Source organism: Populus euphratica, unplaced genomic scaffold (genome assembly GCF_000495115.2).
Source record: "Populus euphratica unplaced genomic scaffold, PopEup_1.0 scaffold63.1, whole genome shotgun sequence".
NCBI classification, from domain to species: domain Eukaryota; kingdom Viridiplantae; phylum Streptophyta; class Magnoliopsida; order Malpighiales; family Salicaceae; genus Populus; species Populus euphratica.
The window spans coordinates 467,810-481,841 of NW_011499942.1; the positions used below are offsets into that span (position 1 = coordinate 467,810).

General features: G+C 31.6%; 1 protein-coding gene and 1 long non-coding RNA gene across 7 annotated transcripts; one reads left to right on the forward strand and one right to left on the reverse strand.

The window, feature by feature from the left end:
- Window positions 1–5,370: 5,370 nt before the first annotated feature.
- LOC105137129 (vacuolar amino acid transporter 1-like) lies at window positions 5,371–11,328 on the reverse strand. Of its 6 annotated transcripts, XM_011042746.1 has the most exons (14): window positions 11,195–11,266; window positions 11,017–11,083; window positions 10,470–10,582; window positions 10,149–10,379; window positions 9,372–9,697; window positions 8,384–8,598; window positions 8,201–8,224; window positions 7,349–7,529; window positions 6,877–7,096; window positions 6,592–6,727; window positions 6,287–6,452; window positions 6,098–6,141; window positions 5,904–5,966; window positions 5,371–5,742 (listed from the first exon to the last, which is right to left on the reverse strand). In XM_011042746.1, exons 4-14 carry the CDS (start codon window positions 10,337–10,339, stop codon window positions 5,644–5,646), a joined length of 1,665 nt encoding a protein of 554 aa, XP_011041048.1. In that variant the 5' UTR covers window positions 10,340–10,379; window positions 10,470–10,582; window positions 11,017–11,083; window positions 11,195–11,266; the 3' UTR covers window positions 5,371–5,643. The 6 variants fall into 6 exon arrangements, with proteins under 6 accessions (XP_011041048.1, XP_011041050.1, XP_011041047.1 ...); XM_011042748.1 differs by lacking the exon at window positions 11,017–11,083 and having other exon boundaries at window positions 10,470–10,573; window positions 11,195–11,328; XM_011042745.1 differs by lacking the exon at window positions 11,195–11,266 and having other exon boundaries at window positions 10,470–10,573; window positions 11,017–11,193.
- LOC105137128 (uncharacterized) lies at window positions 11,017–11,305 on the forward strand. Its single transcript, XR_844491.1, has 2 exons — window positions 11,017–11,075; window positions 11,187–11,305. It is a non-coding gene; the product is annotated as an uncharacterized LOC105137128 (long non-coding RNA).
- Window positions 11,329–14,032: the final 2,704 nt, after the last annotated feature.

Sequence of the window (14,032 nt, forward strand, 5' to 3'; positions counted from 1 at the left end):
ATTTTTAAATCCAACCCAGTCAAAGACCTGAGTTTTGGATTTTTATTGAGTTGCTGGGATCAATTTTTTTTTAAAAAAAAATCAAAATAATGTTATTTTGATAAAAAAAAATAAAAGTTAATAGGTTAAAACCGTGTTTTTGACCTGGTCACCCCTAGTTTTATCTTTTTCTATTTTTTTCAATCCGATCAAATCCCAATCCCAGGTCGTCTGGGTCAACCATCTAGGTTTGGACTGGATTTCAAAACTATAAGTCAAACACCATGGTTAAAAAGTAAAAAAGAGTTCTAGTTTGGTGTTTCTTTCTCTCTCACACGCGCTTGCATGCATGAGTGTGTTTCTTAATTTTTTTTTTTTATAATCAAATATATAAAAGGATGTTTGTAGCATTTTGAATTTTAACATAAGATCGTGTTTAGGAATGTGGTACAAATCATTTTTTAAAAAAAAAAATTGTTAAATTGTTTTTAAATATTTTTATATTGTTTTAATATATTGATATTAAAAATAATTTTTAAAAATAAAATAATTTTATTTTAATATGTTTCTAAACCAAAAATATTTTAAACAGTTGTTGCAATCTCGAACAAAACCGTAATCTCAAAGCCAAGCATGATCCCAAGTTCGTTTAAGGATAGTCTTCGAACAAAAACCAAAAAACAGAAAGATTTTTATTTCATATTAATGTATTAATATTTTTTAATATTTCAAGCACTTCCATCGAATGCTGGAGTGATTGCTCATGATTGAAAAAACAAAAATGTTTTGCAGATTTTCTACCTGGATCAACTCAAGCCACAGAAACCACAAGGGATCAGATGGTGCATCAAGAGTCTTCATCAAAAATATTGATCAGGACATGCACGAACGACGCCGTGTGCATACCTTTTTGTCCTAAATCTTGCAAACGTGTTTACTGTGATAAACAACCCTATCCATATCAAAGCAGGTGCTTTTGCCAGAAGAGTGGATTTTCTCTCAAGAGTATACTGATATCGATGCCCTGTGTTCAGGGAGTTTTCTCTAATGGCGGTGCCTAGAGGGCTGTATCAAAATAAAATATTATAATGCAATAATATTTGACGATGTATCTCTCATACCAAATAACAGTACACATAATGGCATATGCTTGCAGTTTTTTTTTTGTTTGTTTGTTTGTTTTTGTGTTTTTTTTTTTAAAGCTGAAATTTATTTATTCATTTTAAATTGATATTTTATGATATTTTTAAATTATTTTAATATTAAAAAATACTCTAAAATTATTTTATGATATTTTTTTTAATCGTAGAAACATATCATGTGATGTTATTAGCCTTTATCGTTAAATTTGATTTAAAAGATGTAAATTGGGTGCAAGGACGGAGTGTACCCGCCAATGCATATATATAATTCCTAATTTATCTTATTAGATACACATATCAACCTTTTAATTTCTAATTAAAAACGACACTTACATCGTGTCTTGCTTCGAAAAAAAGCATTTCTCCATTGCATGCTTGCAATCGAACTAGTAGTCAACTAAAACAACTGGGTAAGGAGAACATTATCTATAAAGAAACAACATATAGGGCAAAATCAGAATATTTATGGACCAAGATGAAAAATATCCTTAAATGTTGGGCTTAAAGTAAGTTCTTACAAGACATATATGATAATAAAAATGTTAATTGCAAGTCTGGGATAAATATATTACTTTTTTGGTAAAAGAGGTTGAATATTTGCTTGATTGGTTTTAAATTGAATTTTCAAAGTTTTAATTGATTTAATAAAAATAAAATTTTATTTTATTTTATAAAACCAAGAATTAACGCTGAAACTTTCATGACAATGTAAGAAGCATGGATGAAGCCAACTAAAATAAAATATTAAATCCAATAATAAGTAAACCTAATATTAACATATCAAATTGAAAAAAAAAAGTCAAATAGAAAAAAAAAGAAAAAAAACACCATGAATAACTATTGTAGTTCATAATAAATTAATCTTGTAAAACCAAACAACAATTATTGCTAAAAATAGCATTAAGAAAATATAAACTAAATTTGCTAGAAAAAAATAAAGTCAAATGTAGAAATTACAGAGAGAGGAGAGAGAGAAAAAAAAGAAAAAAAATATCATAACTATATCAAAAGACCTTTATTTTCATGCACCGCCATGTAAGGAACGCCACACTATGATGATTCTATTGGTACCATGAAAGGCCGTGTTTGAAGCTTTGTGCTTGCTATACATGTCACTGTGGTACTATGATTTTTTTTATTCAATATTTTTAATTTTGTTTTGTTTTTTTGTAGAATTTATGGCATATCTCCTTGTGGTTTAAAAAACAAAACAAATTAGAAGTTGATATATCAATTAATAATGTTCTTAATTGATTTATATGAAAATCTAAATATGACAATATCTACCAAACAAAGAAATTTGTTTTTTAGAATTGTCAGGTTAAAAAATAAACGCTGGAATATATACATAGAAATAAACTTGTTATCCCACAAGAATATTACTATTTCTTCTCCATACATACCACGTACCTAGAAGTTCCCAGCATCTGTCATTTGAACACATACACGGAAAATATATTAAATCAACACAAGGGCTATGGAATTATGATTTATTCAATTATAGAAGTAAATCATTCAATCATATGAAAAGATATTTAAATTATATAAATTTAATAATGGTGCCCTAAAAGAACATATTTGAAATAATTTCAGAACTTATTGATATCCGAGATATACATGGAAATATCCTTATCATGCTACATGAATCTCAAGATTTCTTCTCTATAAATACCCACTACGTAGAACTTCTTTATACACCAATTTTTCTCAACAAACACAGCACTACAGGAGGATTAAAAACAAGTAAAAATGGAGAAAGCTTCTTTTAAGTTGGTGTTCGTGATTGTTTTGGTATTTTCCACGGCCTGTAAGTCTCTCTCTCAAATTTACTGGCTACTTCGTCCCCTGCTTAATTCTTAAGGATCACAGTCTTGAAAAATCTAATTAATTAGTTAATGAAGTGATGAACACATATTTCTTTATGCGATTGGTATGATTCACATTAAAAATAAATTTTCTCTTTCATTGTTAACAAATCAACACATATATAAATATGACAAAAAAAAAAACAATAATATTTTGCTGCAGGTTTTCCAGAAGGAGCTGAAGCCCTTGGATACTGTTCAAGCGACTCTGATTGTCCCCCCCGCTGCCCACCAGGCTGCACAGATGCTCATTGTCAGTACGTAGCAGAAGCTGATTTCGAGTGCTATTGCGGCCTAAATCCCTGTCTTGGGTGATAGAATACATGCATCGCTTTGATATTCATATATGTTGAGCTGATCATCAGAATAAATTCCCGATCGATGCAATAACAGGGGTGATCTTGTGTCTCTTTTAATTTATAATAATACAACTAAGTGATAAATTAATTTATGCACATTGCATTTTTACGATGCTGTGTTAAAATGTTAACGTACACGCAGAGGGTCAAGTCTCTCCTCTTCCAAAATTTATTATTAAAACCCCAGACTCTAATTTCCATGTGAAGAACTTCTTTCGAAGGTTAATTAATGAATTTGGAAACGAAGAATATATTATATCTTCAGGATCAAGCGAGGAGGTTGTCATCGAAGAAAAAAGTTAATGCGATACCAAAAGAAATAAAGTATTCTCTATTCGATCCCTTTTCTCAATTTTTGAAATTTTAAAAAATGAAATTTCTTTTTTTTAATCGATCCCTTTTCTCAATTTTTGAAATTTTAAAAAATGAAATTTCATTTTTTTCAAGCCGTTTTGTTGCTTCAAAAAACTCAAAACAATGTTAAATTGAGTATATAGACACGTGTTGAATATCTAGTGAGTTAATATGTTATTGTTAACAATATTTTAGGCATTGAAATTTAATTATAAATTAAAAATGTTCCAAAACTAAGTAATAAAGAGATTCAACTAATCTAAGTTTAATTTAACAATAAATGTACGATGTGACTAACTTAACTTGGCAGAAATATAAGAGATAGTGGGTAACTAATTTACCTCTCCCATCACCGCAGCTTGGATCAAGAAGATTTTTAACGTAAAAAATAATGTCTAGGTTATAGAAATCTTTTTGTTATTCTTATTAGTAATTTTGGTTTTGATTTTTTTTATCACAAGTTTTAAATTAAATTATATAAAATTTATTTTAATATAACTAATTTAGTATATTTTAAAAAATAAAAAAAATAATTCAAACTAATTCAAATCAACCGATCTAAATCACGAACTTTACTAGGTTTAATTATTTTTTATATTATATGATACTATATATAAAAAAAACTCATAATAAATTAAATGTTAAAGAATAAATAAAAAATCAAAATAAATAAATAAAATTTTTTATTTTTTTTTATAAAGAAAAGCTAATAAGAAAAAAATATAGGTGGATAGGCTTAAGTGGCTCAATGCATCCAGGGATTTTAAAAATGTTGAGGCATATGGGCTTGGGGCTTGAGGCAGGCCCCCACGTATGAACAAGTAATTTTTTTTTTTTATCTTTTTAGGTGGTGAATGTAATCCATCTCTTGTTTTTTTTTTTTTTTTTTTTTTTGTGGTTAAAAGTAATAACGACATGTTGTCTGCTAGATTGAATTTTATATTACAATCACTAATATGAAGGCCGGAAGGATTGAAAATTATAAATTATAAATTGTTTTCATTTAAAAATATCTTTACAACATTATAAATGCTTTTGAAATCAACACAAAATCATCAAAAAAATAAAAATTAACTAAAAAAAATCTCTAAACCAAGCTAAATCTTCTTTCTCAAAAATATTTAAAGAAAATAAGGACCATTAGTAAACTTTCCTTGTCATATAAAATTCATTAACATAAAAAATAACTAGTTTTTTTCTTAAAAAATGGCTTAACCAACTATTTTTCTTTTATTTTTTTTAAGACAATTTTTTTTGTCTTTTCTCAAAGTTAAAGTTAGAGATTCAAAAATAAAGTTTTAGATTAAAATAATTGTTTTAAATGTGGTGTGATGCATTTTTTTTTTCGTGTTTTACTTTTTCTATCATTTTTCTTTGAATTTTATATTTTTATGATAATTTAAAATTTAATTTCATTTAATTGGGAAATAAAAGGATTAAATTGAAAGAAAGAAAATGGTAAAAAAGAAGAAGTCAATTCGTTTATTGTTCATATTAACCGTGAAACCCACCCCATGTTTTTTAGCTGTTTGTCATGATTTTAGATATGTGGATCCGCATCCTGTGCTTTATCGAAAAATTAATGCATAGTAGCTTAAAGTCCTTCTGGTCTTCTTGAATTTAATTTATTTTCTCAAATTTTTCTATGCAAACTTGATGTGAGACTTCATGAATCACGACAATTGCTGGGTTTTCTGAAATTTCCAAAAATCCTCAATCAGTCGAGCTTGTTTTAATGAGAGGATAAAACGACAGACCTTCTTCATCATTGTTTCTAATAAAATCTTGTCTATAAGAACGCAAAATTTCAAGTTACGAGGGCACTGAAGGGAACAGGGGATTCAAACATCAAAACTGTCTCAAAATTGGAATGGAGAATAAGGAGGTAAAGTACTTAAAAGGGAAATCTTGTTTCCATTGTTGTTGGAGAAGTAACCCAAAATCTCATGTGTTCAAATTCTCAATGATTTGGGATAGGGATGAGCGGGTTCCGAAGACTGATGATACAACTCCCACTGCAATGATTATGATACAAACTGCAATCTACAGAAACAACAGTAAAAAAGGGAACGAAAGCACTGTCAAGCCTATCAATTATGCTTCAGAAAGTGCTGACAATAGTTAATACCAGAAAGGGAAGTAGAAGGAAGATGTTAAAAGCTGTTCTAAATTTGTGAATGGAGGCATTGGTAGCAGTGGCATACCTGAAATCTTGTTGCTTTAGCCCTCAAGATGCTCAGAAAGCAAGCACAAGGAAGTATCAAGGTCTGTTATAGATTCACTTGTTAGTTTAATTCAACAAAACCGCGTTTTCAAACTTTTGAAGAGTATAGGAGAGGTCAAATGGCATAACAAGACTCAGATGAGGAAGCTAAATTAATGGCTGTAGAAAACTTACCACAAGCATTGTGAGTAAAGATCCAATCAGTGACATGACCAAACCTGCAATGAAAGGAAATGTCGATGATATAAAGCTGAAACCAAACAAGGCATGGAATATAGAACTGCAAGTTTAATGAAAATCAACTGGTTTTGCAAGAGACATGGTGTAAAATAATACATAAGGTGACAATTAAGGGAGACTAACCGAAAAAAGGGATGGAGAGAGCGACCAATAAGGTAGAGATCACCAGTGCTGTCCTAATGCAAATCGCATACATGTGAGACTTCATGTGGTTTGATGGTATCAACTCCTCCAGACTCATTGCCACTGGAGACATGGTTAATGCATATTTGGTAAAGGGGTTAACTACCTGCAAGAGAACAGACAATAAATTAATAACCTGTAAGAAAAAAATTGAATCCTAATCCTTATAGGAAAAGAAAGGAAGAGAACAAACAGAACAGGTTAAAATATATTTTCCAAAGAACTGTAAGAACTGATGAGCATACCGTAGTCCACACAGCAACCTTCGAGGCAACTAGATCTTGAGGCAAGTTAAGAGTGAATTGAGATTCTGTTTTTTCTCCGAACATCGTGTACCCCATGTAAGCAACTCCAGCATACAGCAAAGTACAAATACCGAAGCTGCATGGATAACAGAACCAAGGGAACATGAAGTAAGGAATACTTGAAATCACAGGCAGCTGTTTTGAAAATAATAAGCAGGGTCCTTGAGTAAAACTAGAACAAGTGTTTCCTACGATGAAGTAAGGAGGTAGAGCAACTTAAGTTACCATGCTAAGAGAACTGCAGGAAATCTGCTAGGCTGTGCCATGGAAGTGTAGATGTTCGGAAAAACAGCATGTCCTGAGTAACAATAACCGTAGAGACCAATGGCAACAGGAAGAGTTCCAAGATTGAGTACCGTCCCTTCGCTGTGAATGCCCACATTATCAACCAAACCAATCCAAAACAAGCACAGGACCACCAAAACTGATGCAATAACTCCACCAGCTGGAAGAAAGGGGCTGAAATTTAGAATTTCTCAAAACAAGATTGCTGCTTAATCTGATGAGCAGATTGTGAGCGTTGCAGCCTTTTACATACCATGAATTTTTTTTTCTTTTCAACTTATTCCATTTTTAAGAAAATTGTTTCATGGATAGATGATATGGGTTAATCAAGAAGAAAAATGTGAATCAAATCATTTTGACGTCCATTGAAAAATGTTTAAAATTCAAAATAACTTAATTTCAGAACACCTACCGGAAATGTAACTGAGGACACTGAGGTCTCTAAGCCAAACAGTAGGAAGAACGGCGAGGGTAGTCATCAATGCAAAAAAATGGGGGGAATCCAACTCAAATCCACCCAAACTTATATTTGCATTTGGAAACAACGAGGATAAATTATCACTCTCCAAAATTATATATTCAACGCAACAAGCCTGCGGCATATCAAAAAATTTGGACAGGTAACATTAGTCCATCAAATTATAAGGCTTCTGCATGTTTCACTGTGAATGACATTCACAGGAATGAAACAAAAGAGAAATGCATGAAGATGCTAAGGACATTAATCCACTTTAGCCTACATCAATGAACCAAAATTTATCACCTAGGCCAATGGTGACAGAATTGCATATTTATAGCAGCAAAAAAGTTGTTGCCTTGGGTTATTATTTGTAGTTCATAAGTTCCATGGTTGTTTATGATAAATTAAACAGACGATCTATTCACCACTGAGTGACTAATAGCCAAATAAAGACGATTTTGACAGAGATATCATTATGGGATCCGTATGATTGGATCTTGGTTGTTGTCGAGGCTGAATCTGTGTTCACATTATAATTTATCCCATTCAAGAAAGCCAAAACTTTTTCAATTTTATAGGCTATCAATTTTCCGTAAATCGGATGCAACATTCGATGCAGCCGCCTACGGTGCAGGCAAGTGGTAGGGAAAATAATGCTGTCAAATAAGATCCAAAACTTGGGACAAAAGAATTTAATTGGCCCCAGCAGTAATATAGGTTCCCATCTTATTCTCTCCTAGAGGCAATGCTGAATTGATTAAAACACAGAGAGTAAATAATCCAGGAAAAGCCAGCTGTACTTACATACAATTCCACATACAATATTATCTGCAACAAGAAAAAACCAAGGCAAAAACGACAGAATCAGTCTATAGTCAAATTTGTAAACCAGTGCTTGATATAAGTTCAAAAGGAGAAGTTTTGCATATCAATCCACCATTTTAACTGCAATTTCTGCAGGAAATGGAAGTTAAGAACTAGACTTACTGAGATGACAACGCGGCCAGCGGTGCCGAAGGCAGCTTGGCCAATGTCTGGGTAAGTTCCAAGTCCTGGTTCACTATCCAAACAGTAACGCAAGAGCATCCCAGTGTAGAAAGAAAGAACTGCAAATATGAGCAATATGGATAGCCCTAGCCATCCTCCTTCTTTAGCAGCATAAGGAGTAGATAAAATACCTACTCCGCACAGAACATTCAAGCCTGCATTATGAACCACAACAAGTACACAGTAACCACTAAATTAAACAATCCTTTTCAATTCAGCATGCAGGTATTCAACTTGACGCCAAGGCTTGCAGATTCACAGTCAATTGTGAGTAAATAATTTACATTAACATACAGCAAGAGGCCAAAAGGCTCAAGAACAACGAGACAGATACATGTGCAGCATGTGCAAACTACGCCACGAAAACATGAAACAGAAACATGGTTGTTTTGATGCTCGTAAAGGGAGATAATAATGAGAAGCGAACAAAGGGTCCACGCCTACAAATCCTATATTAAAGGTCATAAACAACAAATCATTCCATCATATTTCAAAGGTAGTTTTGGTTGTTTGAAGATATTTATTGCTACAGGCAATATTCTATTCCTAAATATAGTCTCAGACACGCTAGCCATATTAGCTGACCCATGGAGACACTAAAAAACAAGATGTCACCAAGCTAAACCTAGGGCCATGTAAGCAAGTGATGACAACAAAGTGATAAAACATAATCTGTGACATCAATGGTTGATGAGGTCCCGACAATTGTAGGGTCTGGTTAGTGTCAAGTTTGATGGCCATACTAATCCTAATATGGCAAGTGGCTCCATGGGGACAGGTAGGATGATTGCTAACAAATAACAAGGATGGTTTAGACATTCGTGGCCAAATCGAAGCCGTCGATTGTGTGAGGGCCATGCCACAATGGATGGTCTGGATTTGCCCAAGAGCGCGCCGGCCGTTGTCCATTGTGTTAGTTTCGACTTACCATTAAGCACAGCTTGTCCAAATGAGCTTTGACGAGACATGGGAAGCTCGTGCGAAACCCGGGATAGTTTCTCATCCTTTCTAATGGATGATGACCTTCTTAATAGAGTTGGAGGCAGTAGAGAACGAGAACTACGCCTTTGTGGTGGAAGTTGCTCGTCCTCTGGTTTGTCTAGTAGAGGCTTTACAACAGTAGGTAACGATTCTGGTGTGTGTCTTCTTGTAAGTGAAGAGGAAAGATACGAGCTGCTTAATCTTGATAGTGTAGGAGTCCCCAAAAAAGTAAGATTTGGAGATGGTACACTACTGTATAAATCGATGGATTGCCTGAAACATCAGTTAACTGCCATAGGTAAGTATCTGGAACTAGAAATAGCAGCAAATGCATATTAATGAAATACCTTAGGACTAATGGATTTGCTAGTTATAGACTTACAGTTCACAGATTGATCTCATTAACATCAGATCACTGCTAAATAGACAAGAAAAGGTACTGTAGAGGATAAGATATTTATTTAGGTGATGAGGAAAATCATTCACTGAACCACTAAATTACAATAAAACAGATTTTTTTTTTCCAAGCCTTTTGGTTCCTAATCATTATGAAATCAGTGAGACAATGGCCCTAAAATGATCACTTTCCCTTTATGAATTAAAGTTATCCCCTGATCTGATTTCCCTGAAACATGTTTTCTTTGATGAATTGAAGCATCAAGTCCAAGACTGAACATGACATGAAATTAGCAGAGTAAAACAGAGCAGAGTGAATGAGAGAAACCTGTAACTTTGAGGCCAAGAGGTGTTGTAAGAACCGGTTTTACTCTGCTGCCGATTATCATCGGCCAAAGATTCATCAGAATCTGTTCCATTAACATCTGCTTCACCTTCTCCATCTCTGTTAAATTCCTTCTCCTCATCTTCTTCTTCGCTTTCTATGTAAAAATTCTGTTCTGATACTGAATTCTTCATTTTTGCCCCCTCCTATTTCTCTCCCCTTCAAAAATCCCAGCTAAAACTCACACAACAAGACAAATAATTATTGGCTATGAAAAAATTTAAATGCTAAAAAAATAAAGTTAAAAAGAGAGATGCTGCGAACCTCAAATTGAAATTGATCACTTCTTATCCTATAGGATTTGGAAGCTTTAGTTTTCTAGCATCTGCACTTCGCAGCTTGTTCTGACTAGTTCCTTATTTTTTTTACTGAACAACCTTAAAGGGGATAAAAATTGTTATGGTTAATGAAATCTTGGAAACATAAATCAGAAATAAACGCATGAAAAGCAAACGCAGAATGACCATCCGAAAGAAAATCTATATTTGGGAATGCAAGCAAGTTTGGAAATTAATATAATTTTAAAGGCAATATGCGTTTTTCAAAAGGAACTCCACTACGCCTTTTAGTCATCTTTCGTTGTCAAGGAAACACAGAAAACGAAAGGCAAAAGTAATGGAGTTTCCTATCTATGTAAGAGGTTCTATTTTCCTGTCCAGGCAACAAGACGTTTAACATACTTTACAGTGAAAAAAAGAGAACGAACACAAAGAACGACTCGCAGACTGCGAAGAAAAAGACCTTATCAAGATTCCTCGACATTCTAAGGAACCAAAGAAGGAGGGTTTTTAGAGTAACAAGCCTTACGCACGTAGAGAACGAAAGTTTTTGCTGCTTCTTTATTTTTTCTCCTCGTTGTTTCGAGATCCCGCAAAGAGCTTATAAGGGGAGAAAAAGATGAGTCGTTAATACAGTTAAAGAATCGAGAGAAAGAGAGAGTTTTCTCGAATCTAGGATCCGAATAAACTCGTGAAAGACTAGAGAAAGGCCTGGTTTTTTGAGACTCGAGAGTAACAGCAACGGAAAACACACCCCGAACCGATGTTTTCTTCTGTTTGTCTTCTGGTACTGTAATGGTTTTCACCCTGTATCGCTTGCTTGCAGAATTATAATTGTTGTCACTGCTTCGCTCGGGTTATAAATATAGTTGACAGATCTGGTCTCGGGACTTGCCTGAAAAAAGAGGGGCCAGGGAACTATAAGTTATTGGATTAATTTATGGTTTATTGTGTCAATGTAAGTTAATTATTTTTGTTAAAATAATATTGTTTTTTTTAATAAAAAAAGCCCTTGATATTATCTAAATCATTTTAAAATATATTAATTATGTAAAAAACTTGATCACTATCTATTAATCAGTATGTACAAAAGCCAACCCCAGACTCTCAAGATCACCCAATGGTTAAGACCAAAACTTAAAGAGTCAAGTTCCTATCTTTGATTATCCAAACATGAAAACTCTTCTGTAAAACCTTGTTTTTAAAACCAAAAAATTAGCAGGTTTCTTTTAATATGAAGAACGAAGAAGATGGTTGATAACATAATCTGTAACTCTGTAATTGTTTTACCGTTTGGTGGTGTATAGGGGCATGATGGTGATTGGTTTTAAAGTAATTTTCATTAGAAAATATAATAAAATAATTTTTTTTATTTTTTAAAAAATATTTTTCATATTTTCACATCAAAACAAACAATATTAAAGTGTTAAAAACTTAATTTAAAGTAAAAAAAATTAATTTTTTTTAAAAACATTTTTAAAATATTAAAATAAACAGAAGATTTGTTGTTTTTGATGTCAATGCACTGCTGTTTGTCACTTTGCCAGGAAGGCAGCCCTACGTGGCAACAGAACTGTCGCGTAGCTTCCATAAATAAATAAAACTAGCAGCCCCTATATACCCTTTATTAATTTTCGGAATTATCATTATGTCTAGCATATTGTTAGAATTTATCCGAGTTATAAAACCCAGACAGTCTATCTAAGGCTTTAGTTGATTTGTATTAAAAAAAATAGTAGAAGTTTTGATATTAAAACCATGTTTAATTTAAAAAAAAAATTAAAAAATATTATTTTAATAAATAAAAATAAATTAAATAAATCCAGGCTAGCCCTGGAGATTCATTTTTCACACTTTATTCTAGATGTTTTAAAACCATTGAAAAAATTAATTTTTTTTATTTTGAATTAGTATGTTTTTAATATTTTTAAATTATTTTGATGTATTAATTTTAAAAATAATTTTTTAAAAATAAAAAAATATTATTAATATATTTTTTTAAATAAAAAATACTAAAAAACAATTATAGTCGCCCTTTCAAACTGTAAAAAGCGCTGGGGATTATTGCTCCTCCTGGTGATGCAGCCTCTCCCACATTGAACATTTTATTCATTACAAAACTTTTTTTTTTTAATTTCATTTTTAAATGGTCAAATTGAATGACAGGGTTAATTTATTGAGAAAAGGTTAGATTAATAGCCAGGGGACCAAGGAGAAGAACATGGCATTTTAATCCTTATACTTTTCCAATTATGAATTTGTGGTCCCTTCAATTTTCAAAAAAATAAAAACAAAGTCAATTCTGGTCATAAACTTTATTTTCTTTATTTTCGGTCCCTAGTTGAATCTAGAATACGAGAATATTTCACCAAAGTAATAAAGCTGGGAGATTTCCAACTTTAAAAGCTTCTGAATTTGGAGTTTCCATCAATTATCTCTGTAATTTCTTACAAACACCCTCTCCAGGTTTCGATTTAGCTTTCAGTTTAAGATCTTCCCCAGATCTTGATTGGAGCATTTAACATTTTGAAAGAGTAAACGAGAAAAATCCATAAACCTCAGCAGAATTATGCAAAAATCAATTGATTATTGATCTAAAATTCTCATCAAATCATACTATGACACGGGCTCAAATCAAGAAAGGATATGATTGCAATCTTGTAGAATATTTAACAAAGTTGTATCTTAAAAGGGAAACTGATAGAATTCTCGGATCTTAAAGGAGTGTTTTGTAGTTTAGTTTTACATTGCTTTTTTACTTTATATAAATTTTTTTCATGAAAAATATTCTCGGATTAATTTATAGTTTAATATTCAAAATTAATTTTCTAAAAAATATTATAATTGATGCCAGGAGTGCTGATTTAATTGACAAAATCACTTGACATCTTACCAAGTAACTTGAAACCGAATTCAAATCTTGTTCACTCTAGGGATAGAAAATTAAGAAATATCATCCATTTAGCTCAATTGAAAAATTATAGAAAAGGTTTTTCTTATTTTCCAATTATTTTCCAATTAAGCAAGATATGGCTCACGCAGCTTTCTATTACAGCATTAAATTTATACTTGATAGTGTAATTTATACTTAATAATGTTAATAGTGTGGTTATAGTTATTTTTTAAATAATTTTTTGTAGTAAAAAGTATCAATAATTTTTTTATTTTTTAAAAATTATCTTTGATATCAAAATAATTTAAAAATATTAGTGTAATTTATACTTAATAATGTTAATAGTGTGGTTATAGTTATTTTTTAAATAATTTTTCATAGTAAAATATATGTGAATGGTTTTTTTTTTGTTTTTTAAAAATTATTTTTAATATTAGAATATTAAAATGATTTAAAAGCACTAAAAACATATTAATTTAAAATAAATAAAAAATGATTTTTTATAATTTTTTTAAAAATATTTTTAAAACACTGTTAAAATACTAGGGGACAGTCATGCAGCCGCCACGTGACAATTCCAGCAAAATAAATTGCGCGGAGCAGAACAATAGCAATGCTGTAAGACGTCATGGGCTATTAATTTATAGAAAATGTTG